This window comes from Eumetopias jubatus, unplaced genomic scaffold (assembly GCF_037043125.1).
Source record: "Eumetopias jubatus isolate StellerSeaLion01/CBP00866 unplaced genomic scaffold, mEumJub1_p1.0 scaffold_11, whole genome shotgun sequence".
NCBI lineage: Eukaryota > Metazoa > Chordata > Mammalia > Carnivora > Otariidae > Eumetopias > Eumetopias jubatus.
The window spans coordinates 109,218,057-109,243,772 of NW_028274817.1; the positions used below are offsets into that span (position 1 = coordinate 109,218,057).

Here is a 25,716-nt window from a genome sequence, read left to right on the forward strand (position 1 = left end):
TCAAACTGAGCGATAAGATTCAGCCTCATGAGAGGAACACGGATGGAGCTAGGCCTAAAGAATGGAAGGTTTAATGGGTGTGAGGCAAGAATATGAAGTCTGGACAAGCTAATTAGGAAAAGCTTATGCAGGGATGCCTGGGTGGCTCTGTCAGTTAAGCGTCTGCCTTCAGCTCAGGTCATGATCCCAGGGTCCTGGGAGAGAGTCCCACATCGGGATCCCTGCTCAGCAGGGAGTCTGCTTCTCCCTCTCCCCCCCCCCCACTCATGCTCACTCTCTAGCTCTCTCTCTCAAATAAATAAAATCTTAAAAAAAAAAAAAAAAAGGAATAGCTTGTGTACTGGAGAAGATGGTGAGCGGGGTCATCCCTTTACAGAGATAGGCAGAAAGTTCGGCCACAGAGAAGATGATGCAGGTAGCTATCAGGGCCCAGTGTCTAGAGAGTCAAAGGAGGCGAGCCTGACCCTAATGCAAGGTCTGTATGTTCTTCAACCTTTAAAATATGGCTTCCTAGGTTTGAGAGCTGTGGTGGAGCCACACGTGCAGTTTAGAAGACGGTCCATGGCCAGCAGATACGCTTCCAGAAGTTCAAAAGGTATTCCCTCAAGGGCACGGTGATAAACCAGACTCCCTGGGGAAGTTGTCAGGATGGGGCTGACGGTGGTGGTTGACGGTGGGTGATGGAAGAGGCAGTGCGGTGCAAGTATGCTGGGTTTGAAGAAGGGTGGGCACCCCCACTACAAGAGAAGGGTTACTGTGCCTGTCTCACATATAAACTTGAGGCCCAGAACCATTAAGTAACTCCTCATGACCACATAGTCAGTGCACCTCCAAATTGGTAGGAGCACTCGAGGAGTTTTAAAAGTCCAGATAAAGGCCCAAGGCCACTCCAAAGCAATGACATCAGAATCTCTAGGGTGGGATCCAGCATAAATACTGTTTTTAAATTTCCCCCAGCTAAGTCCAAGGTGCAAACGAGATGGAGAACCAGTGTAATAAGCGATGGAGGCTAGACCAGACGGAAGTGGGTCTAACTCTAAAGGCTCTGTGCTTTTCCCCATGCTACACGGTGATAAATTAATGTCTCTAATTCAGCAGAGATTTCCTGGCCAGTCCGAAGACCCCAAACGCTTCGCAGTCTGTGGGTACGAAGAAAGAAGAGTGTGTGACGCCTTCATGGGCAAGGCATTACTAAGACGATAGCAAAACAAGACCTCTGAGAGCTGGAAGAAGGAATGCAGGGAAGCTCACGCAGCAAGACAATGGCACTGATGAGCAGCTCCAGTGGCTTATAAATATACTGACAGAACGCTGGGGAGTCCAGCTTTGGAGCGCTAATACTACCACGCCAGAAACAGATCTGACCGTAATGAGTGAATCACTGCCACTTAATGCTCAGATATATCAAAAAACAAAAATCATATTCAGCAACAGTCCTTGAAAATAACACATATCTTTTTTTTTTTTTCCAAAAAGCATTTTCAGCAGTATGGTAATTTCCCCAAATGGCAATAAATAAAGCAGAGGAAAGCAAAACATCTCAGGAGAGAACCCACCATTTAAAGAGCAACATGAAATCATTTCCCAAAGCCTCTGACTGGGAAGATTTTTTTTTTTTTTTTTTAAAGAAGCCCTTGCTGCCCCTTGTCAATTAGTGACAGCTTACATTTGTTTGTATTCAAGAGATCATTAAGTGCCTTTTCTGATCCTCATGATGATGTGATGGGATGGTTATTATTATCCTTATCATCAGATGAAGAAAACAAAGGTCAGAGTTCAAGGGACTTGCAAGTATGTGGCAAATCCAGAACTAACCGCTGGTCTTCAGATTCCAGAGCTTGCATATGCTCTTCTAAGTCAAAGTACCTGAGGAAAGCCAGACAGGTTCTTCTCAAAGGTTCTCAAAGCCAAAGAGATCTTCCTAAGTCAGTCCTAGAGCCTGCCAGAAGGTACACCTAAGGCACGGGTTCCCAAAGTGTGTCCCGGACCAGCAGCTTCAGCATCGCCTGAGAACTTGTTAGAAAATTCCGAGGTCTTACCCCAGATCTCATCTAACAGAACTGTGGGATGGGACCCAGTGGCCTATTTTAACAAGCCCTTCGGGGAGTGCTGATGCTTGTCAGGTTTGAGCACGACTGGTCTAGGAAAACTCTATCTTCTCCTCTTTCTGCACACAGAGCTAAACTAGGAATTTCTAAATCCCAGATCAGTGCTTCTTAAACTTCAGTTTAAGAAGTTTAGTATATGAACCCCCTGAGAATCTTACTAAATGACAGATTACGATTCAGTGGGTCTGGAGCAGAGCCTGATTTCTGCATTTCTAACAAGCTCACAGGCCAGGCCTATACTGGTCTCCAGGGTTCATACTTTGAACAACAAGGTCCCAGATCACCCTCAGTAAGACTGAGCCTTGTACGAGGTCCACATAACAGCACATTTTCCAGGTAAGCCCCCAGGAGCATATGTACAATGAGAATCATCTCATTTTAATGTACATTGTGCTTGCTTTAATATTAAAATAAAACTGAAGACAGAAAAGATCACAGAGGCTTGGAAAAATCTCCAAGGGTTTGCTTTCGGCCAGCCTGCCTAAAAAGAAAAGTACTGATGCAGATGATCTCCATGAGGCCGGGCCTTGCCCGGAAGAAGACCCCAAGCAAAATCTCTCTAACCCCATCCTGCCTCTCTCTCTCTCAGCCTCTCCCCTCCTCCCATTTTGCTCCTCAGACCAAATTAGATGGTTAATCCATTTGAGGCATCTGCAAGTCAGGAGCCGGGGTGGGGGGGAAAGCCGAGGGGAGGCCAGAGGGAGAGACATCTGCAGCACCTCTCAACCAGTGATGTGCTAGTAAATGTTTCACAACTGGCATTCCAAGGGGGAGGGGATATGCCCGCTTTGATTTGTAGCATTTGCCAATTTCCATGGTGTGAATATTCCCATTTCAAACTGTTCACATGAGATCACTCAACATGGAGTTAGGAAGAGGCAGGCAAAACGTGAGGGACCCAGCACATCACTGCATCTTCACCCCCTTTCCACCTTGAACTCCAACTCCCTTTCCCCACAGGCAGCCTCCAGCTTGGGCCTCCAAATGGCCCTGCCCTGGCCACCTACTCCCTTGAACTGCTAGGGCCAGTGCAGCCTCTGGCACCAGCTCTGGGGGGTCTCGTTGCTCTCGTTTTGTGCCCTGCACCGTGGCCTGCCAGTGAGGCAGTACCCCCGCCCCCACAGCCACTCGGTGGGTCGGAAAGAAAAGCCTAATACCACCGCCAGGCCGGCAGGGGGCATGACAGAAGAGGGCAAGCGGCAGTCCAGCCGCGACCAGCTGATGCCAACCCAGGATGGCTTTGTAACCCTAGAAATGCCAGGGGAACCGACTATCTCCACAACTAGCAGTGAAATATCTGCAAAGGGTCTCTTTTCCATACTGGGATATGTGTGCCAGAGACAGGATGTAGAAACGAGGGCTAACCAGTTTAGAATCTCAACTCCATGCCCTCTTCAAGATATGTCCTGCAGAAGTCACTTTACTTCAGCTTCTCCATCTATGAAGTGGGAACTTTTTTTTTTTTTTTTAAGATCAGAGGTAACCGTTAGCCATAATGGTGATTAACAATAAGTCTTCAAACCCAGTGAGTCCCCCCCAAAAACACTAACAGAAAGATTCTCCTGGGGTGCTTGTTAAAATTCAGATTCCGGGGCCTCACCCCAGAACTACTGTTTCCGCCTCTATGGAGGATGAGGGGCCTTGGAATCTGTATTTTTACCAAGGGCCTGAGGTGATGCTGCTGGCGTTACTGGTCCATGGAGCACACTTTATTATTTTCAGTTTTTTATTTAAATTCTGGTTAGTTACCAAATAGTGTAATATTGGCATGGAGCACACTTTGAAGAGCAAGGCTCTAACCCACACATCCACTAACCTACCTCTAGATTCAATTTTCACTTAGAAAATTTTTATAGAATCACTGCTTATCCCTAAATGGTAGAATTTCAAGTAAATTTATTATTTCTTCTCTCCCTTTTCTGTATGCTTTTCTCAGTGAACACATACTGCTTTTATCATAAAATATAATCTTAAAAGGAAAAGCAGCTCTTCAAAGGTGTTTAAGTGTTTCCATAGGTAGGGATGGATGCTAAATTTTATTCCTAGGACTTCTGCAGGCAACTTTTTGGGGGGTTTTCTTTTTTTTTTTTTTTTTTAACACATAACTCCCGGCAAGATAGCCCTAAGTCCAAATAAGAAAATATGATTTAAAAAAATATATATGATTTTTAATTATGGTCTGGCATCTAGCTTAGTAAACTGCCTTTGTGAAGCTACTTGACCTTGCTGAGCTTCATTTTCTATAGTCAAATCGGAATGGCTTCATGAAGATGTAAAATTCCCTTTCATGGACATTTTTAGGATCTTCTTGTTTGTAGTGCTAAAGTAGCAGTGCAACCAATTCTAAAACATTCTTTAAAATATGAAAAACCATGGGGCGCCTGGGTGGCTCAGTCAGTTGAGCAACCGCTGTTTGGCTCAGGTCATGATCCTGGCGTCCCAGGATTGCGCGCCACGTTGCATCCAGCTCCCTGCTCAGCGGGGAGTCTGCTTCTCCCTCTGCCCCTCCCCTGCGCCTGCTCTGTCTCTCCCTCGCTCACTCTCTCTCTCTCTCTAATAGATAAATAAAATCTTTTAAAAAATGATAATAAATAAATAAAATAAGAAAAACCAGGGGTGCCGGGGTGGCTCAGTCAGTTAAGGTTAAGCAGTTAAGCGTCCACTGTGTCCGACCCTTGATTTTGGCTCAGGTCCTGATCTCAGGATCATGGGATTGAGCCCTGCACTGTGGTCCGTGCTCTGCGCAGACTCTGCTTGTCCCTCTCTGATCCTCACCACCGCCCACCTTCCCCGCACCGCCCCCCACCCCCGGCTTGCACAGTCGCTCTCTCTCTCTCTCTCAAATAGATAAAATCTTTAAAAATATATATAAAATAAGAAAAACCAGACAGTTCCTGAAGTTGTTTCATCAGTGCAATTTTTCTATGGCTCTCAGACTACTCTTATTCAACACAGGTACTTCACTATATTGCAACAAAGTGACTTACTGGCTAAAAAGAAACCAGGAAAAAAAAAAAAAAAAGGCAGCAAAGGACCAAGAATGAAGTGGAAAAAAAGAGATGTTCATATAGAAATTTCAGAAAATAACGTCATTATATAACTAGCTCCTAAAAGTAGGAAACAACTGAAGCTTTCAGAGAGAGAAATATGGAGAAAGGCCAGAAATGAGGGGCAAAAACATTGTGTATCTGCTATCACAGCAAGTAAATAACACCAGACGATGATTTTGGCCAATTTGTCATGAAGGGCACCAGGATTTTCCCTAAGACTTTTCTGAGGTAACTTTCTTCAACAACAGTAGTCCAAGGATGTGAGAGGGAAGGCCTTATAATTTAAAAGGAAAAACAAAAGTCAGGGTAAAATACACAAAGAAAGCTCTTACTTCTTCCTCTCAGAGCCTAATATCCTAAACAAATCCTTAAAGTACTGCGGGACGCGGACGACCACGTTCTCTGCGGGGCCAATGTCTTTCAGGCCGGGGTACAGTCTGACATCGATGACCTTCTTGATGTAGCCCAGCCAGTCAAACTGAGGAGAGAGACAAACACAGAGTGAGGGAACATCTGCTGGGCAGCAAGCAAGGAGAGAGGCAAAGAGAGCTGGCTGAACATCCTCCACTGCCTGTAATTTCTGACCACATAGTTAGAGATGTGACTGCTCAACTCTAGAAAAGAAACGACTGGCCACGTGCTGCCCAGACCTAGCGCCTGCATCACACACAGACTTCCCGTCGTCGTTGTGTACCATCTGCCCGCGGACAGCACACGACCTCCCTCCTCAGCTCCCCGCCGTCTTTCATTCTTGCCCCGCCCCCCACGTCGCTCCCTCCTGTGCTTGCCCTCACACCCCTCCCCCACCCACCAAGCTCCCTGCGCTCATTCACTCACGGACACACACAGCTGCCCCTGCCAGGCTCCACTACTGGTCTCCCCTCTGGGGCAGCTTTACTTACAGGAGCAACAAAAAGTAATACGTGTCCCCTCTTCAGAGCACCACTCTCTTGGCGTTTCTAATTGGCTACCCCAAAAGTCATTTCCAGCCTTTTTCTTTTTTTTTTTTTTTTCTCCGCTGCCTGCATCTACTAGTGAAATAGAAACCCAGTTCCTCACTGTAGGCAGGAAAGCCGCAGTCCTACTTAAGACATAAAGGGAAGACATCTGGGAATATGCTGGAAAGGCTTTAGTATTTTTCCTGGTGAAAGAGACAGACATGACTATCACTGGCCCTTCCCCTCTCTCCCTGGCTGATGGCAGACGTGCTATGTGGAGCTGCAGTAGCCACCTTACAGTCCTGAGTCATCAAACAGGAAGTCAAAAAGCCAACACACTAAGGAGAGTGGAAAGAACAAACGTGGGTCTTTGACAACACTGTTCAACAGCAAAAGCAACACCAACAGCCACCTACATCTAGACTTTTGTCATGTAAGAAAATGGACTTTAAGTTTTTAAGCCACTCTTGGAAAGGTTTTCTTTTCCCTACAGTAGAAAGCATCCAAACTCACAGACAGGGGATATTTTATGTGGTGACTGACAAACATGATGATAACCAATAAGGCTGATGGTAGGTTTTACAAAGGCAAAACTTCACACACAGATGATGTACAGTCGTTTGTAAAATGACCAGTTAAGGTAACATTGCCTAGATCATTTTCACCAACCTGGGGAATCATAGCACTCAGCTGGGAAATGTTCATTTTGTTGTACAAGGCCTCACTGGTTCGGTTTTCATGTGGAATCATTATCTGGTGGAAAGAGACTTTGGTTATTGTTTCAAATGAACCGTTTCTGGATGCATGACTACCTTCTATATGTGCCAAACATCTGCCAAGTATCATAAAGCTTTTCAAGATTTTGGTGCAGTGCTGAACTTGGGAGAGAGAGAAAACAAGACATCACTTTAGGCAAAATTAAGATGAAGATAATAAGAAGAATCCTTCCTGTCCTGTTCAGTGTGAAACACTGCCCTCAGTCCAAAAATAACTTCCCAAATCCCTTCCTCATCTCTAATGTGGATGCACAAAAATCTATTACTGGCTCAGGTCTGACAGCCAAACTGAGATTAGGCAACTGAGACAAACATCCCACCTTCACCTGTGGTATCCAGATAATGACCAGAAGAGCTTATGAACCACAGGCCATCCCTTTATCCCTTGGGGCACATTTTCACTAAAGAGCACTAGACTATCTGGATACCACTGCCATCTGTGATCATTGTGTCAACAGCTCATTACCTCCCCTCCCCTCTTCCCTCTGCTTTCTCTGGCCTTGAGGAACTCCACCCCCACCCCCACCGCTCAGGGAATGAGTTCAGTTACCACTCAAACACATATTTCCAAGTCTACAAATCCAACCTTGACTCCTGACACTCTTTCTATTCCCAATACTCATGCTCTTGGCCACTGTGCCAACACCAAATCTAAGCTATGTTGAATCTAAGAAAAGCAGCAATGATTATCTTCCTCAAGGGCCGTCTTAATCATGTCCATGAACAGGAAGCAGCTCCCCATACCCCTAAACCATACTGTGCTTTTAAGGCCCTCCATCCTCTGACTCCCTTGCATTAAACTTGCCACTTTCTACCTCACACAAGACTCTCCTACCCTGGCACCCCCATCCACCATCACCACTCCCATAGTTTGAACTAGGATTCAGACTTGGCTTAAGATTCATTTTCTCTGTCAAGCCTTTCCAATTAAACTCTACTTGGTTCCAATCACAAGGGCCACTCCGTCAATGTGCCCTCCCTTTGTGAACACTTCTCTCTAGCTGGTATTGGTTAAATGCACACTTCCATGGCTGTATTTATAAGGACCTTTTTGTGCTTGGCTAGGTTGTCCTGTCTCTCCAGCTTCAGAAGTTTCCCTAGTACTATGTGTTCCACTAATTTTGAATGAGCTAGGGGTATAAAAGATGGAGGTAAGAATTACTGGCTGGCCAAAAATCTACGTGCCACAGATTTTTGAAGATAAAAATCACACAGGGCTGAGTGACAGATACCTACCCCCTCTTTTCTAAATGCTTCAGCGCCCTCACCTTCTCCCCCACCTCACCCTCCACAGGAGAGAGTTCATGAATCTTACAAACAGCTTCCTGGATCCATCTGAACCACTGCCTCAGAGAATGTCCACACCCCTCCCTCCCTCTACTAGGGCTCTCAGCCCCGGATTGAAGCCCTTTGGCCTCAGAGCTGTTTTCAGCTCTCTGCCAACTACTTCCCCCCACCCCATGGATTTGTCACTTCATTTAGCCTCTCAACAATTCCCAGTCTTGCCTCAGCCCAGCTGTTTTTAGTTCCCTTTTTGGTCCAAATCCCTGGCTCAGGGCAAGGCCTTTCCCTGCTATATCAGAGCTTCAGTCCAAATTAGAGCTCTGGGTCTCCTATTTGCCTGGGAAGGGAATCCAGATGGCCTCTAGACATGGCTTAGAGGCCCAGTCTTGACTCCAGAACATCTGCAGCAGTGTTCACAGAGTCTTCAAAGGTGACATGCATGAATGAACTTTCTGCTCTGCAAGTAAGAGTTTGGAGAGAGGTATGCATGTACATCACTGCAGCTGAGAGAAACTAATTCCTCCTGACCCTTATCATCCCTACTCCGTACCTCAACACCCTGCCACCACTTTGCCAAACACAAAACCAAGCAACACCTGGACTCATATGCAACTAAGGATTTTTACCAACTTCTGTTATAAAAGACTACCAACCCATATGCAAGACTTGATAAAAGTGTCATTTTTTTCCCCCACTACGAGGTATCCCCACAAACAGATTTCACATTTGTTCCCTCCAGTCCTAAGCATGTACAGGGATTTTACACTTTGGTTCTTCTACAAAAGAAGTTATGTTCTGAACAAAGCAAACCAGTGAGGATTTCTCATTATTTTCCCTCAAGTTTGTTCTTAGGTCTCCACCCCAAGCCTGAACTTAAGGTAACTCGCAAAGAACACAGCATGTGACACAGTGGCACTTAAGTGGGGCAAGAAAAGAATGAAAAATGGTTAGGTACAAGGTAGCACCAGAATGGCAGCTAAAAAATGCTTACTGCCATGTCCTATGCACTTTCTACATCAAACTGTATATCCAGTATCCAGGACGGGTGAACAGACTTCCCAAAGCCCCGATCTTAGGTCAGACTGACCCTGAGTGGGACTGGTATAAAGAGTAAACTAAATGAAAAATAACCTTTCACTCAAGCCAAATCAATATGGATTTATTAACTAACTATTCTTCTATAGGAACCACACAGAAGTCATGTAGGAAAACATAGAGGATCTCCCTGATGCTGTTCTTTGGCCACAGCTGGGCAGCATACGGCCCTTGGGCTTTAAGCAGGGAGGCAGAAGGAAAGAAGAGCTCTTCTTTCTATCATGGTTCTTCTTCCTGTTCCTTTCCAGAGGGGATGCTATTAGTTCTACCTTGGATCCAAAGGACAATGCCACAGAATGCCCTTTTTATATATATTTTCACTCATGGTATACTACTTTTAAAATAAGGAAAAGAAAATAAAGAGATTTTTACATTAAGACTTACCTCCGCTATCTTAATTTCCAATCTAAGCACTGACTTCATGTCATGCTCCGCTCGGGAGCTATTAGCTCCCAAAAGCACAGCCGTATCCACCATGAACTTGTAAAGGGCATTCCGATACTGTAAGAGATAAAGAAGCAAGTGACCATGACAACAGCCTATTAGAAAGTACGTTTCAGGGACAGAGAAGGGCAAAAACAGCAGGTGGAAGTAAATGCTCTTCAATTTCACTCTATACTCCAAGTATGGTTACAGGCATGAGGCAAAACCAACCATCCACCTACCACTTTGGGGGAAAGAGTGGCAGCTAGTGGGGGACTGTTTTCATGAAAGACCAGTCCACCAAGGATCAAGAGAACTAGTTTTCTGGCAACCAATGATATTACAGATACAGGAAACATCTCCAAATGAGCCCAGAATAGAAAATTAAAGGTCAGACTCCTCTTTCCAGGCAAGTGAGGTTTTAATAAAATAATGAGAAAGAATGTTTGCTAAAAGCAGGAGGCATGATCCATGAAGACTAGTGGAAACTGTGATTTATTCTCTTCCAGCTCAATTTACCCACCTTCACACTAAGCAATAAAAAGACCAGTGATTGCAACCCTTTGTCTCTTCAGTTTTGTATGGATTTTACAAAGTTCTCCTCACTACTCAGGGAGAAAAGAATGAAGAGAGGAATGATAAAGAGAAACCCAGCAAATAGCAAATACAGAGTTTCCTCCCTGCATGTTCATAAACCCATTGCCAGGCTATTCATATGGCACTGGAGAGGGACCTTAACTCTGTGGGAACTGTGGAATCTTGTTGAGGGTAACCTCTCCTTTCAGGTTTATTTGTGAGAACTCAATATACCACATATTAAATTATCACATGGTTATGCTATGGGACTAAGATTTCCTTACATCTTGATTATATATGCTATTCTTGCTATGTTTATGACCTTGAGACCTATACAGTGCTTGGCATATAGCAGGGCTTTAATAAATATTTGTTAATCAGTAAGCAAGCTTGGCAAAGAGTCTTATTTAGAAACAATGTTTTATAATTCCCAGTTCAATTTAAGAAATTATTTATTCAATCAGTACATGTATAGGATGTCTTGCTAGGCATTCTGGGCTTATGCGGGGTACAGATGAAAAATTACATAATGCAGGAGTCTGGTTCTCAGTGTGTAATCCAGTGAGGGACATAAACATGTAATTACTAACTGTAACATTAGAGAGATCAAAATCAGTTCCTTAACAAAGCTGCTACGTGTTTGGAAACTCAAAAAGTAGAGAAGAATTCCAGCCTGGAGAAATGAGCACAGAGCACTTGAAGGAGACAGGTTCAAGAGTAGCGAAGAATCCTCCTGTGAGGTGTGTAAGCTGCCTTTGTTGGGAGAAAAACAAAAGTAAATGAGGCAGCAAAAGTGTTCTGGGATCATGTGATGATCAAAGCATGCTGGGAGCTATACTTTGAGAAGAGAACTTGTCCAGTGGTGCTAAGAAGGCAATGAAATGAAGGGGAGGAGTTAACAGTTAAAGGCTACTTGTAGTCAAGGCGAGAGTTAACAAGGATCTGACCTAGGGCAGTAAAGACAGAGAGGGGGGACCAGACGGAACAGAGATTTTGAAAGTAGAATCCACAGGACTTGACTGATTGGTTACAGGGGATAGGGGAGGGGGTTTCAAGCCTGGTTGCTGATAGGGTGGTGACCCCAACAGAAAGGTAGGTGCCTGCAGATTGGCAAAAGTTCATTCTATCCACTTTGAACAACACAAACATGCCAACCTTCTTTGATGAGTGTCCTTACCCAGAAAGTTGCCTAAGATCTTACCTAGCTTTCTGCCCTCCAGAACCTTCTAGATACAAGGTTTAGTAACAGCAAAGGAGTAGGGACTTCCGTTGTGACCCCAACACTTCCCAATCTACGTTCCTACATTCTTAGGCTGGGCCAGAAACCAGTGAACTCCCTAGTCAAGGGTCCCCCGGGTCTGAGGCTCCTTTGGAAGTTCAACCATGTTTCCAAAATGAATTGAAAGTGTCAGGAATGAAGCAGCTCTACTCCAATCTCCAGGAAACTACTAGGTTTCCCAGCCAACCCAAGAAGTCTATCGGAACTGATCCCATCTGGTCCTTATTAACCTTGCATTAACCCGTGGCATCTGTTAAGAAAACAGATTCCTGGGCCCCACTTCAAGTCTCCTACATGGGCCTCTCCTGGGCTGCGGCCCAAGAATCGACATTTAACAGGAGGTTCCCAGATGACTCTTAAGCCATACAATTTGAGAACCACTGACTGACTATGTCAACCCAGTCAAATCTCCACACTTTACTTCCGCAATGTACAGTGAGCTCTCTACAGTTCTGAGGAAAGGCTGCAAGCTCATTTCTTGGTTACTTCATTCAGGTGTGCTGTCCTCCCCAGCTCGATCATGAGGGCCCTGAGCCTTGACGGCCAGACTTTCCGGAGATAGGGAGTGCCATGTGTCTGATTGAATAAAAGGCCTCTGCTTCCTGCACTGGCAACATGGTCATCAAACAGTCACATTGTTCATTTCCAGTAAAGAGTCAGGGATTTTAGAACAATTTATGAACCCAACAACAGTCTGACAAGACACAGTGGTGAATATGAGTCAAACTTACAGACTTGGCTTCTGTGGTATTATCCAGGTAGTCTTCCCTCACGGCTAGGGAGAGAGTTGCTTGGTCCAGCTGTTGAAACAAAACAGAAAGCTTTCTGCTTGTAATATAAATTCTTACCAACCATTGTAACAAGAATCATGGAATGTGCACCGCAGGGATAGTCTGAGTCTCGTCACCAGTACAGAAACAGTTCCCTGCACTCAGAGTGATAGGCAAATAGGTACTTCAGCAAAGACAGAAATTATCAAGAATCAGAGACCGGCCCCTGCTTCATGGATTCTAACCCTTTTGAGGTTCTACCAATACTGAATAGCATCAAAGCTATCTGAGTTGAAATAGGTCTTAGAGATGATTTGGTTTTCCCCCTTCTTGTGGAGAAACAAAAGCCAAAGAACTGAGGTGACTTTTCCAATGTAACATGGCCGGGCAGAGCTCAGAGGAGAATCACGGTCTCCCGTCACCAGATCCAGCATTCTCCTCACTGCAGTATTTTACAAAAATGCCAATCTGGACAGAGTTGATTAATCACATTTTTCTACCTCCATACCCCTAAAATACTGTACCACATTGAGTGATTTTTTTTTTTTAAAGGAATCAAATTATAATTCTGTTTTGAGAAATCTTTGCAAAATTTAGAACTCTCTCTGGAAAGTTTAGGATAGGTGATAAAAATACAAATAATAGACAACTAAATAACCAAAATTATTATAGAAAAGTATAGCATAATTTCTTGAAGTGAACAGTTTCAACACCTTAAAAGCAATCAAAGGGGAAAAAACAGTGTTTCTGAAGAACGTGCTACAACAACTGGACATCCGCTTGCAGAAAAAAAAAAAAAAAAGAAGAAATGAACCTTGACTCATACCTCACATCTTTTACAAAAATTAACTCAAAATGGATCATAGACCTAAATGTAAAACCCAAAACTATGAAACTTCTAGAAGAAAACATAGGGGGAACTCTTGTGACCTAGGGTTAGACAAAGAGTTATTTTTTTTTTAAAGATTTTATTTATTTATTTGACAGAGAAAGAAATAGAGCACAAGCAGGGGAAGCAGTAGGGAGAGGGAGAAGCAGGCTCCCCACTGAACAGAGTGCCTGATGCGGGGCTCGACCCCAGGACGCTGGGATCATGACCTGAGCCGAAGGCAGACGCTTAACCAACTGAGCCACCCAGGCGCCCCAGAGTTATTTTTTTAAAGATTTTATTTATTTATTTGAAAGAGAGAGAGAGAGAGAACACAGAGGGAGAGGGGGAAGCAGACTCCCCACTGAGCAGGGAGCCTGATGCAGGACTCGATCCTAGGACCCTGAGATCATGACCTGAGCCGAGGTCAGATGCTTAACCGACTGAGCCACCCAACTGAACCACCCAGGCACCCCTAGACAAAGAGTTATTAGACATGATACCAAAATCACAATCCATAGAAGAAAAAAGAAATTGGACTGCGTCACCATTAAAAACTTTTGCTCTGCAAATGACACTGTCAGAATAAAAAGATGAGCTACAGAGACAAAATATTTGACAATCACATATATGAGAAAGGATTTGTTTAGAAAGAGCCCTCAACATGCAACAGTAAGAAAACAAACAACCCAATTTAAAAGCAAGCACAAGATCTGAACAGACAATTCACCAAAGAAGATATGAAGATGGAAAGTAAGTGCATGAGAAGATGCTCAACAGCACTAATAATTAGGAAAATGTAAGTCACAAACGATACACCACCGCTATATATCATTAGAATGGCAAAAACAAACAAGCAAAACCTGCTAAGGTAAAAGCAGTCCAGGATGTAGAAAAACTGCATCACTTGCACATTGCCGGTGGGAATGCAAAATGGCAGAGCCACTTTAGAAACCAGTTTGACAGTTTCTTAAACATACACTTACACATGACCCCATATGACCCAGCAATCCCGCTCCTAGGTATTTATCTAAGAGTAATAAAAACTTAACGCTCACACAAAAACCCACGTGTAACTCTATTCATAACCGCCAAAAACTGTAAACAACCCAAATGTTCTTCAGCTGGTGAAGGGATAAACTGTGATATACACTGGAATAGTAGTCAGCCCTAAGAAGGCATGGACTACTGATACATGGAACAACACAGGGAAGTTTTACCCACATTCTGAAAAAGGCAAAACTACAGGGACAGAATGGTGTTTAAGGATGGGGAAAGCGGTTCACTACAAAGGAGCAAAATGAGGTAATTTTGTGGGGGGTGATGGAGGTGATTACATGAGTCTGCATTTGTCTAAACTTACAGGGGCGCCTGGGTGGCTCCATCAGTTAAACGTCTGCCTTCATCCTGGGATAGAGCCCCACATCTTTGGGCTCCCAGCTCAGCGGGGAGTCTGCTTCTCCCTTCTCCCTCTGCCCCTCCCCCTGGCTTGTGCTCTCGCACACACGCATGTACTCTCTCTCTCTCAAATGAATAAAAAATCTTTTTTTAAAAAAACTTATAGACATGTGCATCACAAAAGTTAATTTCACTGAATGTAAATTTAAAAGTATTTTTTTAAGTTCCAGAACCTTCTCTAAATCTATAGCTGTTCTTTCTTGAGTTTCAGCAACTGCCTAAAGACTAAATAAAACAGATCCCAACAGATTTTCTAATTTAAATCTGATTCACACAGGAAAAAAGTTAAGTCAAATTAAGAACATACAAAATCTAAGTAACAAATCAAAAATTAGTAGCATGTGAATAAAAACTGGATTCTACATGCCTGTATCATTCGTTTATGCAACTCTACACTGTTTTTATCTATGTATTCTAGTTCATTCTACTATAATCTCTAATATTTTCTTTTTTTAATACGTAAGATTGGTATAGCATTACAGCTCTCCATGAAGATCTCCTTCATATGCAACAAATTCTACAAAGGCCAAGTTAAGAGTTAGTGATGTTATGAAAAATTCAAGGAAAAACACTACTCTTGTTTCAAGGAGGAAAAAAGAGATTTTCATAACATCCATCTTGCCTGCATGTATTATTAAAATCCTTAAATTGTTGTATTCAGCTGTCTTCTCTAATTGGTCCCAAACAACCAAATCATAAGCCAGCCTGGCTTCATCCTACTAAAACTCCCAATCTACCACCATTTCTTCCAAAAATTAAGTAAGCCAGGATCGTGAAACACAATATTATGATTAAGACGCTTTGGCTTTCAATTAGATCTAGACAAATTGGAGCAATCTTTTGAGCTTCAGTCTCACAGGAAAGGAAACTAAATAGACAACATCATGAAAGCCAAAGTTTCCCTCTGATGAAATGAAGTTAAATCCTCTTATTGTAAAAGTTTATATGACTCAAGTAAAGTTACTGGACCTTTTTTAAACCTCCACATTGTTATGGTTTCTAGGGAACGTTTTAAATACACCAAACAGAATAAGGTCTGACAACTAAATCTCTTTAGAAGCATACAAACTCTTGAGGCAAAAGACTTTCTCAAGAGACCAACATTAGGACACTGTGTTACTGGAGGTTTTTTAATCCTTGTGTTTACAAATGATCCGAACATCCCAAGTAGAAAATAAAGTACGTGTTTAGGAAATCCGATATATTGAACTGAAAGATGAATTTTTTTTTCTCTAAGTACAACAAACCTCAGGTTAGGAAACAAAGCAGTAACACAAAAAGAAACATCTGCCAAATTATGATTTAGGAAAAGAAAAGACAAAGCAATTAGAAAAACTTCATTTCCAAGAGGGTCTCTCCTTGTCATTCTTAAGGATTTTGCTAAAAGCTAGACAAAAGCAGGCCATTAATGATGATTTTAAGTCAGTTTCAGTAACACGTACTTAGACAACCTGGTCTTCCAAACATTTTTTCAGGATCCTATATATTCAAGTCCTTTATTGTCCTGCAAGTCCTCATTCTTGTAATCTCCTTACATAAAATAAACCCAAACACATGTAGCAAGGTACGTTTGGGGGCTGTACCTTCTGTTGTTTCCTCTATTTTTGAATTTCCTTTCTCCCATTTCAGCCTGTGGCAAATCCTGTGCCATCTCGCCACAGGGCAGCTCGAGAGAGGACCCCTGGGCGGGTCTGAGCAACCCCCCGCTCGCCAAACTGCCTGTGCTTAGTATGGGGCCACCTCTGCCCACTGGAAATGTGCCTTTTTTCTTCACCCAAAAGTACCACCTGCTCGCCCAAAGGAATTGCCACAGTGCTGTGCCTTCCCAAAGAGAGTCCTTTTTCTTCACCCTCATGGGTTCATGGGATTAGAAAAGCTAAAAACATTGAAGAAAACAGGACGTGATGGGAAAAGAAGTCTAAGTACATAGAGGGAGGAGAGTCTGGGGTAAGAAAGAGTTCTCCCAGAGCAAGAAGAAGATCTCCTCAGCTGCCAAAGAAGTCCAAGTTTCTCATAGGCACAGTGACCAGTCACTGCCCCTAGAAAACAGCAGGATGGCGGAGGGAGTGGGAGACCCAGGTCCCCGGTAGCAGAAAAGTACACCTGAAGGGTCCACAAGGGCTGAGAGAAGGGGTTTCTTCTCAGAAACACGTAATTGATGAGTGGAGAATCTCCCACTATCCTAGGAGAAGACTAAGAAATGGGGCAACCAGAAGGTGGGGAAATGCCTAGACTGGTTGGGTTTCCCACTACGCGGTGGCACGGGAGCTCAGATGGATGTGAGACTAACTGAAATTGCCTATTTTTCGTACATGTGAACTTGAGATCCGAGAGGTATGTTGGGTACCAAAATCGAAGAGAGTCAAGTGGTTCTCCAAATGGTTCTGACCAGTTGCCTTGTCATGCTTTAAGAGAAGGGCACCTCTTGTCTTGTGCTACCGTGTCCCAGTATCTATCCTGCAAACTGTCACCACATTCATCTCATTTACAGCACACGGCAACAGGGAAAAGTACATTCTAATTCACCCGTCAGTATACATGGGGAAAATGAGACGTAGACAGGTGAAACAATTTGCACACGGATATTCACTGAGTCAAACACGAAGCCAAACCATGAACCTCAGTCTCTTTAACACGAAAACCTATTCTTTCTTCTACTACCTTAGTGGTTTTCAAACTATGTTCCATGAAAGTTAAAAGGTGCTCCAAGGAGCATCTGGGTGGCTCAGTCGTTAAGCATCTGCCTTCGGCTCAGGTCGTGATCCCAGGGTCCTGGGATTGAGCCCCGCATCGGGCTCCCTGCTCGGCGGGAGGCCTGCTTTTCCCTCTCCCACTCCCCCTGCTTGTGTTCCTGCTCTCGCTGTCTCTCTCTCTCTGTCAAATAAATAAATAAAATCTTAAAAAAAAAAAAAAAAGGTGCTCCAAGGCTTGAAATATTTAATCAAATTCTGTACGGTTTTAACTATTTCTAATAAAAGCAAAATTCACAAATTCTACAACATCGGCAGTGACCCATTTGCTCATTCTTGTCAGGTTCATTGGGTTTTATGCAGATCTCAGAAGAAAGTTTCTCCTACCATATCTAGACATAAGCTTGAACTTCTAACCATGTCACGTTTACGAAGACTGTAGCTCTATTTTGTTAATTCAGGTGTGTGACTATTCATTCACATAAAATGGTACAGAGATGTAACTAGAAATAAAAACCTGTGGGGCACCTGGGTGGCTCAGTCAGTTAAGCGTCTGCCTTTGGCTCAGGTCATGATCCTGAAGTCCAGGGATCGAGCCCCGCGTTGGGGTCCCTGCTCGATGGGGAGCCTGCTTCTCCCTCTCCCTCTGCCCCTCCCCGCTCATGCGTGCACGCTCTAATACATAAATAAAATCATTAAAAAAAAATAAAGCAAACCTGTGCTGTACCCCCGTCCCAAGCCATGCTTCAACACAGCAGTTTAGAACAAGTCACCATGCTGGCAAAGCACAGCAGCAGGAAGTCCGTGAGCGCCTTCTTGTATCTGGAGACTATTCTATCCCTGACAGTCCAGTGTTTCCAGGATCCATCTAACTGAATATTAAGTATGCAAGGCAAGCTGTTAAAAACTGGTTACCATGTTCCTCTATTCCCCATGTTTCCTGTAAGCATCCAAGTTCATTTTATTTTTCCTTTTCTTTCGGCAAGACATCGTTGATGACGGTGTATGCTTCTCACTGCCTGGTATCAGAAGGTATATAAAATCTGGTTGCCCTGCTTTGAACAAGGCTACCACTGACATGTGGGTTCTTTTGATGTCAGTATGATCTCTCTATCATGAGTTTCCCGCACCAACCATTTACTTAATGGTTTTAGCAACTATGGATGGTAGCTGCCTTGGTCCTTTATCTCATTAGAAATATTTTTAAATGGTAACTTTTTAAAAAACACTTTATTCATTTGAGAGAGCGAGCGAGCACAAGCGTGGAGGGTGGAAGGGGAAGAGGCAGAGGGAGAAGCAGGCTCCCCACTGAGCAGGGAGCCCGATGCGGGGCTTGATCTCAGGACCCTGGGATCATGATCTGAGCCGAAGGCAGACACTTAACCGACTGAGCCACCCAGGCACCCCTAAATGGTAACTTTTTAGTGCTATTCTTTGTCCTACATTTTTTAAGCTGTGATTCTCCTATAAACAAGATTTTTCTCTCACCACCTATTAGGTTGCACTGAAATCAGTCAAATTCACAATGTTGTAGATTAAAATCGACTTATCATCCAAATGCACATGAGATTCCTATTTGGAACCTGAATCAAAGAGCAACTGTTTAATTTTTTAAAAGGACATGTTTGAGACACTCAGGGAAACTGAAAATTAACTAGGTGTCAGACGTTAATTATGGAATTATGGTTACTTTTTTGGCTGTGATAACAGTCCTTTCCATTAGATAAACACTGATTTACCAGGGCAGTGATATTATATTTTGGATTTGCTATAAAATGCTCCAGCTTCCCCACAAAAAGGGGGAATCTAAACAGATAAAACAAGAACATTGCCAAAAGTTGCCAGTTGTTGAAGCTGGGCTGATGAGTACATGGGATTTTGTTGGACTATTCTTTTTACTTTTGTATTATTATCCACAATAAAATGTTTAAGGAGATAAATTCTTAGAGTAGGTCCAGAAATCGGTGAAAAATAAAATGGCTGCCATTTGCAACTACTTATCTGTGTGTGAATCAAGATCTTCTATCACCCACTGGAGCCTGGGTGGCTCAGCTGGTTGAGTGTCAGACTCTTGATTTGGGCTCAGGTTATGATCTCAGGGTCATGAGATCAAGCCCTGCATCAGTCTCTGTACACAGTGGGGAGTTGGCTTGAGATGGCTTGAGATGCTCTCTCCCTCTCCCTCTGTCCCTCCCCGCTCCACCTCCCCCCGCCGCCCCCCCCCCGCGCCCTGAACTTGTGTGCGCTCCCACCTGCACTCTCTCTCTAAAATAATCCTTAAAAAAAAAAAAAAAAGATCTTCTATCACCCAATAGAGTGCATAAACTTAAACTTAAGTTTGAAAGTCTCCATCTAACTTCAAAATACCACTTAAGGTGTTTGAAAGGATGTCACAATAGTTCTGGAATTAAGGATGATAGCCTTGGGGCACCTGGGTGGCTCAGTCGCTTAAGCATCTGACTCTTGATTTCAGCTCAGGTCATGATCTCGGGGTCCTGGGATCCAGCCCCCATGTCAGACTCCCTGCTCAGTGGGGAGTCTGCTTTTCTCCCTCTCCCTCTGCCCCTCTCCCCCCCCATTCGTGCTCGCTCGCTCTCACTCTCAAATAAATAAAATCTTTTTAAAAATCTGGTTTGTTGGGTTTTAAAGTGAGTAACCTATCAGCATGAGGCAGAGATCAACTGGACCCTTAGGCAGCATCACCATGTCTTGTATAGCACGTCTTACCGGATAGCATTAGGGTCTACCTCCATGCCATGTTCTTGTTCCTTCACGCAGCATGAAAATACAGCTGTCTCTGGAACTAAGAACTTCCTCCTGGGTAGATGGGTATTCTTCGAGTGCCTAGAGATTTCCTGAGACTTCCATCGTCTAGACTATAGCTGAGCGAACTACAGCCTGCCAGCCAACCTGCTACAGAACCACACCTGTCCATGGACAGACTGTCTACAGGTGCTCTCCCAGGTCCAAGAGCAGAGCTGAGTAGGTGAGACAGAGACCAGAGGGCCCGCAGGGCCTAAAAGAGTTCCTATCTGGTCCTTTACAGAAAAAAAAAAAAAAAAAAAAAGCCAGCCTCTTGGTATAAACCAAAAAATAAGCTGCATGGTGTGGCTTTTTAAAAGTTGACTTATAGCAGAAAAGGGTAATATATTCTAAAGGTTTTATACTTCTATGATTTGATCATCAATATATCACTAATATTTGCTGGTTTGACAAAGGACACAATTGGGAGAAAAAAATCAGTGGTTCAATAAAATCTTCATTATTAGTCAAAGTAATTGGGTGGCTCAGTTGGTTGAGCATCTGCCTTCGGCTCAGGTCATGATCCTGGAGTCCTGGGATCAAGCCCCATGTAGGGCTCCCTGCTCAGCGGGGTGTCTGCTTCTCCCTCTGCCCCTCCCCCTCACTCCTGCTCTTTCTTGCTCATTCTCTCTCTCAAATAAATATTTAAAAATCTTAAAAAAAAAGTGTGGAAGCAAAAAATACAGTAGGATCAAAACACAAAACAATTTAAGAAATGTTATTTGAGGGGCGCCTGGGTGGCTCAGTTGTTAAGCATCGGCCTTTGGCTCAGGTCATGATCCCAGGGTCCTGGGATCGAGTCCCGCATCGGGCTCCCTGCTCAGCAGGAAGCCTGCTTCTCCCTTTCCCACTCCCCCTGCTTGTGTTCCCTCTCTCACTGTGTCTCTCTCTGTCAAATAAAATCTTTAAAAAAAAAAAATGTTATTTGAATCCTTGCCAAGCTGTTTCACTGATGAGTCTTTCACTGTTGTTCCTTTGTCAGGAGAATGAGCAGGTGTAGGGAAGAGCAGAGTTCAGAAAGTCTTAGCAGCTTGCTCCCCCACTGGAATTTAGGGACCCCACACATGCTCAGAGTAGATATTTGAGGACCAGATCAGAGATGACTTGAAACTCACTCACCAGCTTCCTGAAAGGCTGACCAAATTGGTTTGTTCATGAGTTACACTCTGCAAATCTGGGAGGAAGGACTATTCTAGACCCCAATGTTTAACAGAATTTTTATCCTCTGATTTCACTGAGATAGGATGAGTCTCTTTCCCCAGAAAGACACCCCAAAAGTCTAACCTTGGACTGAACAAAGAGTATGAACAAGTCCTCACTATACCTTCAAAATGTGCTCGTTGGACACCTTGTCATCAGGGGACACATACAATCGGATGAACACAGAATTGCTGTATTGACCACGAAACGTTGCAAGGGTATGCAAAAGACTGAACCTCCTCTCTGACCAAACTCCTTCAGGACCAATATTAGATTCGAGCACAGGCCAGCGGAAAGGTGAATGCCGCAGGATATGTAGCAATGGTTTGGCATCTGCTTTTTCAATCGCTTCTGAAAGGGAGCAAATACAAAGGAAGAGTTAGAATTGCAAACTGGATCACCAAACTAGAATGCAAGTATATCTTCTCAAGAGAAAATTCCCCATAAGACCCCAACTTAACATTTCAGCTGTTAGAGAGAGGTGCAACGGATTGAGCAGGACCACAGAGACAAAACTACCTCTGACTCACACTTCAGTGTGACTGCCTGAACTTGGTATTCTTGCCAGGAGAGCTGACTAGGGAAGCTGCTGGATATTCTCGACAAGAAAAGATGGGCTCACTACAGCCCAATGAGCGATATTAGGCTGAGAATACTCTGCAAGACTAAGGAACAATCCTAAGTAAAGGAAACCATTCAGGAAAGCCAACCACTCCCCAATACCCGTGAATTAATGCTTCCAGACTCTTTGGTCATCTTTTACCACCCTCTTCTAGCTCACCAAATAATACCCCAAATCCTAAACAAGGTAACACACTTCCCACAGGCACTGGCTTCTTCCTGCAGTGGTCTTGAGAAAGCACACCAGAGAAAATGGCAAGTGTTAACCTTAACTCCAATCAGACCCAAGATGCCAAGACAGGCCTAAGACACCCACCTAAGCTGCCTGTTAGGCTGATGGAGAAGCAGGAGGAGGCTGGCCCACCCGGGAATCTGGATTTTCCTAGACCCCGGTAAGGTTCTATGGGATACAGCAACACAACACTCCCAAACGCCCTCTCTCCCAGGCTCCTTCTCAGACCGGACAGGGCCTCTGGATTCTTGTTTCTGCACCACATATGGTGGGGTTTGCCCTCCTGACCCTACCCAAGTTTCTCACGGAATAACTGCTACCTAAAGAATCCAAGCCAAAGAAATAAAATTATTTTCCTATTTTCTCCATCAAGCCAGCAACAGAACATTAAGACAGGGAGAGTCAAGATTCAGTCCTTGAGAATCGTTCCTTTCCTCAAACAACATTTTTGAACATTAATCGAATTCTTAGTAGTTCTCGTTTTCCTTAAACAATATCTTTAAACATTAATAGACACTCTGAAGGATAGGGTGTAAAATATTTTAGTTATTTTCTTTATTACTCACTCTCATTCATGCAAGATGAATAAAGAATTTTGGCTTTCTGTATGGCTTCAGTGTCCCGTTTTCTACTGATGGATTTCTCCAAAAGTGCTAGGAAGGTTAAGAAAGGATTCATTAGTAACCACCCACACATGGTGCCAACTTAGAGGTCATTCTACAGCCACAGTCCTGGCCTACAGAAAATCTAACGTAAAGACAGACAACCCTGGAAAAGACACATCTATAAAAGATATACAGACGGCAGAACCGAGTCCAAGTTGCTTGAGGTTCAAATAAAAAAAAAAAAAAACAAACTTTAACCTTCTCTTTCCCCAGGTTCTCCTAATTCAGAGAAACCAAAAGTTCAATTTCCGACTCAGACCGGACCTGCTGCAGGGGTTAATGTTTTCGCCACCTACATAAAAAGAAACAGAATTCATTTATTCAAGAACCAAAAATAACTGAATTCTGTTCCTTGTTTCTGCACCAAGTAATATTCTCAAAGGAGGCAATTTCCTCAGGGTCAGGTTTCTTAAGATTTCTTCACAGCCCAGCCTCTCAGGGAGGTCACCTGGAAGAAACTGCCCATTAGAAGTTTTATGCGATGTTGCATAAACATGCTGTGGACATGGGAGAAGCGGTTTAGACAGGAAATGGAGAGGCGAGATTGGCAAAGCCTCCCCAAATCTCCTGAAGACTTGTCCATTTACACATGCGGAGTCCTGGCCATTGAAATGAGGTCGTGGGTAGAAAATGGCTACCCATGAGCCCACCCAGAAAATGATGTGCGATTTATAACATCCCTCATGCTATTGTTTGAAGGTGGAAAATGCCAGCCGTCACGATGAAGGAGAGGAGGGAAAGGCGAGACTCAAAAAAAACTCCCCTCCTCCCCTCCCCGCAAAACACACCTTGGACGTACCGAAGAGCATTCATGTCCCTACAGGAAGCCAAGAGGAAGCATCCCCGAGCAGCACCGTGGCACTGCCTACATCGAGCCGTGTCAAACTGCCGTTGTCAAGGCATTTGCAGCTTATTTCTGAAACAACCTAGCTGCCTCCCAATGCCGGCACAACAGATGCCCCCGCAGTCCTCTGAATAGCTTCAAGACACAATGGAGCGTGCTAATCAACTTAATTAAACAATTACATATTCCCTGAAGAGGAATCTCTACTTCTAAACTAGAAGTTCTACCTTTCAAAAAAAAAAAAAAAATGCAATCCAGAGCTTGTGTCCTGTTTTTTATAAAGCACCGGTACATGAAACAAGTCCACAGAACTACATAGACTCAAATAAAATAAACTGAGTTGGATGTGGGCGTTTTCAACTGTCTCAGCTTGTTTGGTGTTTCTTTCTTGTGTATTATCACAGCAATAAAAGCAAGATAACTAGCCCCAAGGATCAAGAAGGAAGATTGTTTTCTTTTTTTAATAAACACAAAGCTCTAAAACCATACCCACATATATTTCTATTCAAATCAGATCAGGTGCCTTTGCACTGTATTACTTCCACAGTCATTGGACTGTTGGGGAGAAACATTTGGAAGTAAATAATCCAAATTCCATTTAAGGATCTGATGTTATTCCAATGCTATAAACACTCCACAGATTGCAAACAAGAATGCCCTGAGGACCAAAAACAAGCCATGGGAGCAAAAGAACTCAAGTAGTAAATATGTACCTGAGTGTGCACCCAAGGCAGTCTGTGTATCACGAGAAGGTGAAAAGAGGACATGCAACGCTAAGTAGGGCATTCCCAAAACCCTAAGTGTGCACAAATATCAATCATTTGTTCAGGCCTACCCCCAGAGAAATCGTGGGTTCAGTTTTAGACTATTGCAAAAAAGTGAATATTACAATAAAGCAAGTCAAATTAATTTTCTGGCTTCTGAGTGCATATAAAAGTTATGTTTACACTATACTGTAGTCAATTAAGTGAGCAATAGCAGCATGTCTAAAAAAAAAACAATGTAATTCCTTAATTTTAAAAAATACTTTATTGCTATAAAATGCTAACCATCATCTGAGTTTTCAACAAGTTTTTTATATATATATATATATTTATATTTTTTTTTTTTTTTTTTTTTTTTTGCTGGTGGAGGGTCTTGCCTTGATGTTGATGGCTACTGACTAATCAGGGTGGTGCTTGCTGAAGGTTGAGGTGGCTGTAGCAATTTCTTAAAATAAGACAATGAAGTTTGCCACATAGATTGGCACTTCCTCTCACAAACTATTTCTCTGTAGCAGGAGATGCTGCTTGAGGGCATTTTACCCACAGATCAACTTCTTTCAAAATTAGAGTCAATCCTCTCAAACCCTGCCACTACGTTATCAACTAAGTTTACAGAATATTCTAAATCCTTGGCTGTCATTTCAACAGTCTTCACAACATCTTTGCCAGGAGTAGATTCCATCTCAAGAAACCACTTTCTCGGGGCATCTGGGTGGCTCCATCAGTTAAGCGTCCGACTCTTGGTTTGGGCTCAGGTTGTGATCTCAGGGTCGTGAGATTGAGCCCTGCATCGGGCTCTGCACTCAGTGTGGAGTCTGCTTGAGATTCTCTCTCCCTCTCCCCCTCCCACTTGTGTTCTCTCTCTCAAATAAATAAATCTTTAAAAACAAAAACAAAAACAAACAAAACCACTTTCTCTGCTCATCCATAAGAAAAAATTCCCCATCCTTTCAAGTTTAATCATGACATGACAGCAATTCAGTCACACCTTCAGGCTCTACTTCTCGTTCTAGTTCTCTTGCTATTTCCACCACATTTGAAATTACTTCCTCCCCTGAAGTCTTGAACCCCTCAAAGTCATCCACAAGGGATGGAATCAGCTTCTTCCAGACTCCTGGGAGTGTTGGTATTTTGACCTTTTCCCATGAATCACACATGTTCTGAATGTCCTCTAGAATGGTGAATCCTCTCCAGGAGGTTTTTTTTTTTTTTTTTTTAAAGATTTTATTTATTTATTTGAGAGAGAGAATGAGAGACAGAGAGCATGAGAGGG

At 43.4% G+C, this 25,716-nt stretch overlaps 1 protein-coding gene across 1 annotated transcript in view; it reads right to left on the reverse strand.

Moving 5' to 3' along the window:
* Window positions 1-25,716, reverse strand: part of PHEX (phosphate regulating endopeptidase X-linked) — a 211,700-nt gene that overhangs the window by 150,335 nt on the left and 35,649 nt on the right. The window contains exons 4-9 of the mRNA XM_028122607.2: window positions 22,737-22,823; window positions 21,442-21,668; window positions 12,261-12,329; window positions 9,636-9,752; window positions 6,766-6,849; window positions 5,491-5,636 (exon numbers count right to left, since the gene is read on the reverse strand). Of these exons, the coding sequence (XP_027978408.2) occupies window positions 5,491-5,636; window positions 6,766-6,849; window positions 9,636-9,752; window positions 12,261-12,329; window positions 21,442-21,668; window positions 22,737-22,823 (730 nt within the window). The remainder of the gene's footprint in view (window positions 1-5,490; window positions 5,637-6,765; window positions 6,850-9,635; window positions 9,753-12,260; window positions 12,330-21,441; window positions 21,669-22,736; window positions 22,824-25,716) is intronic.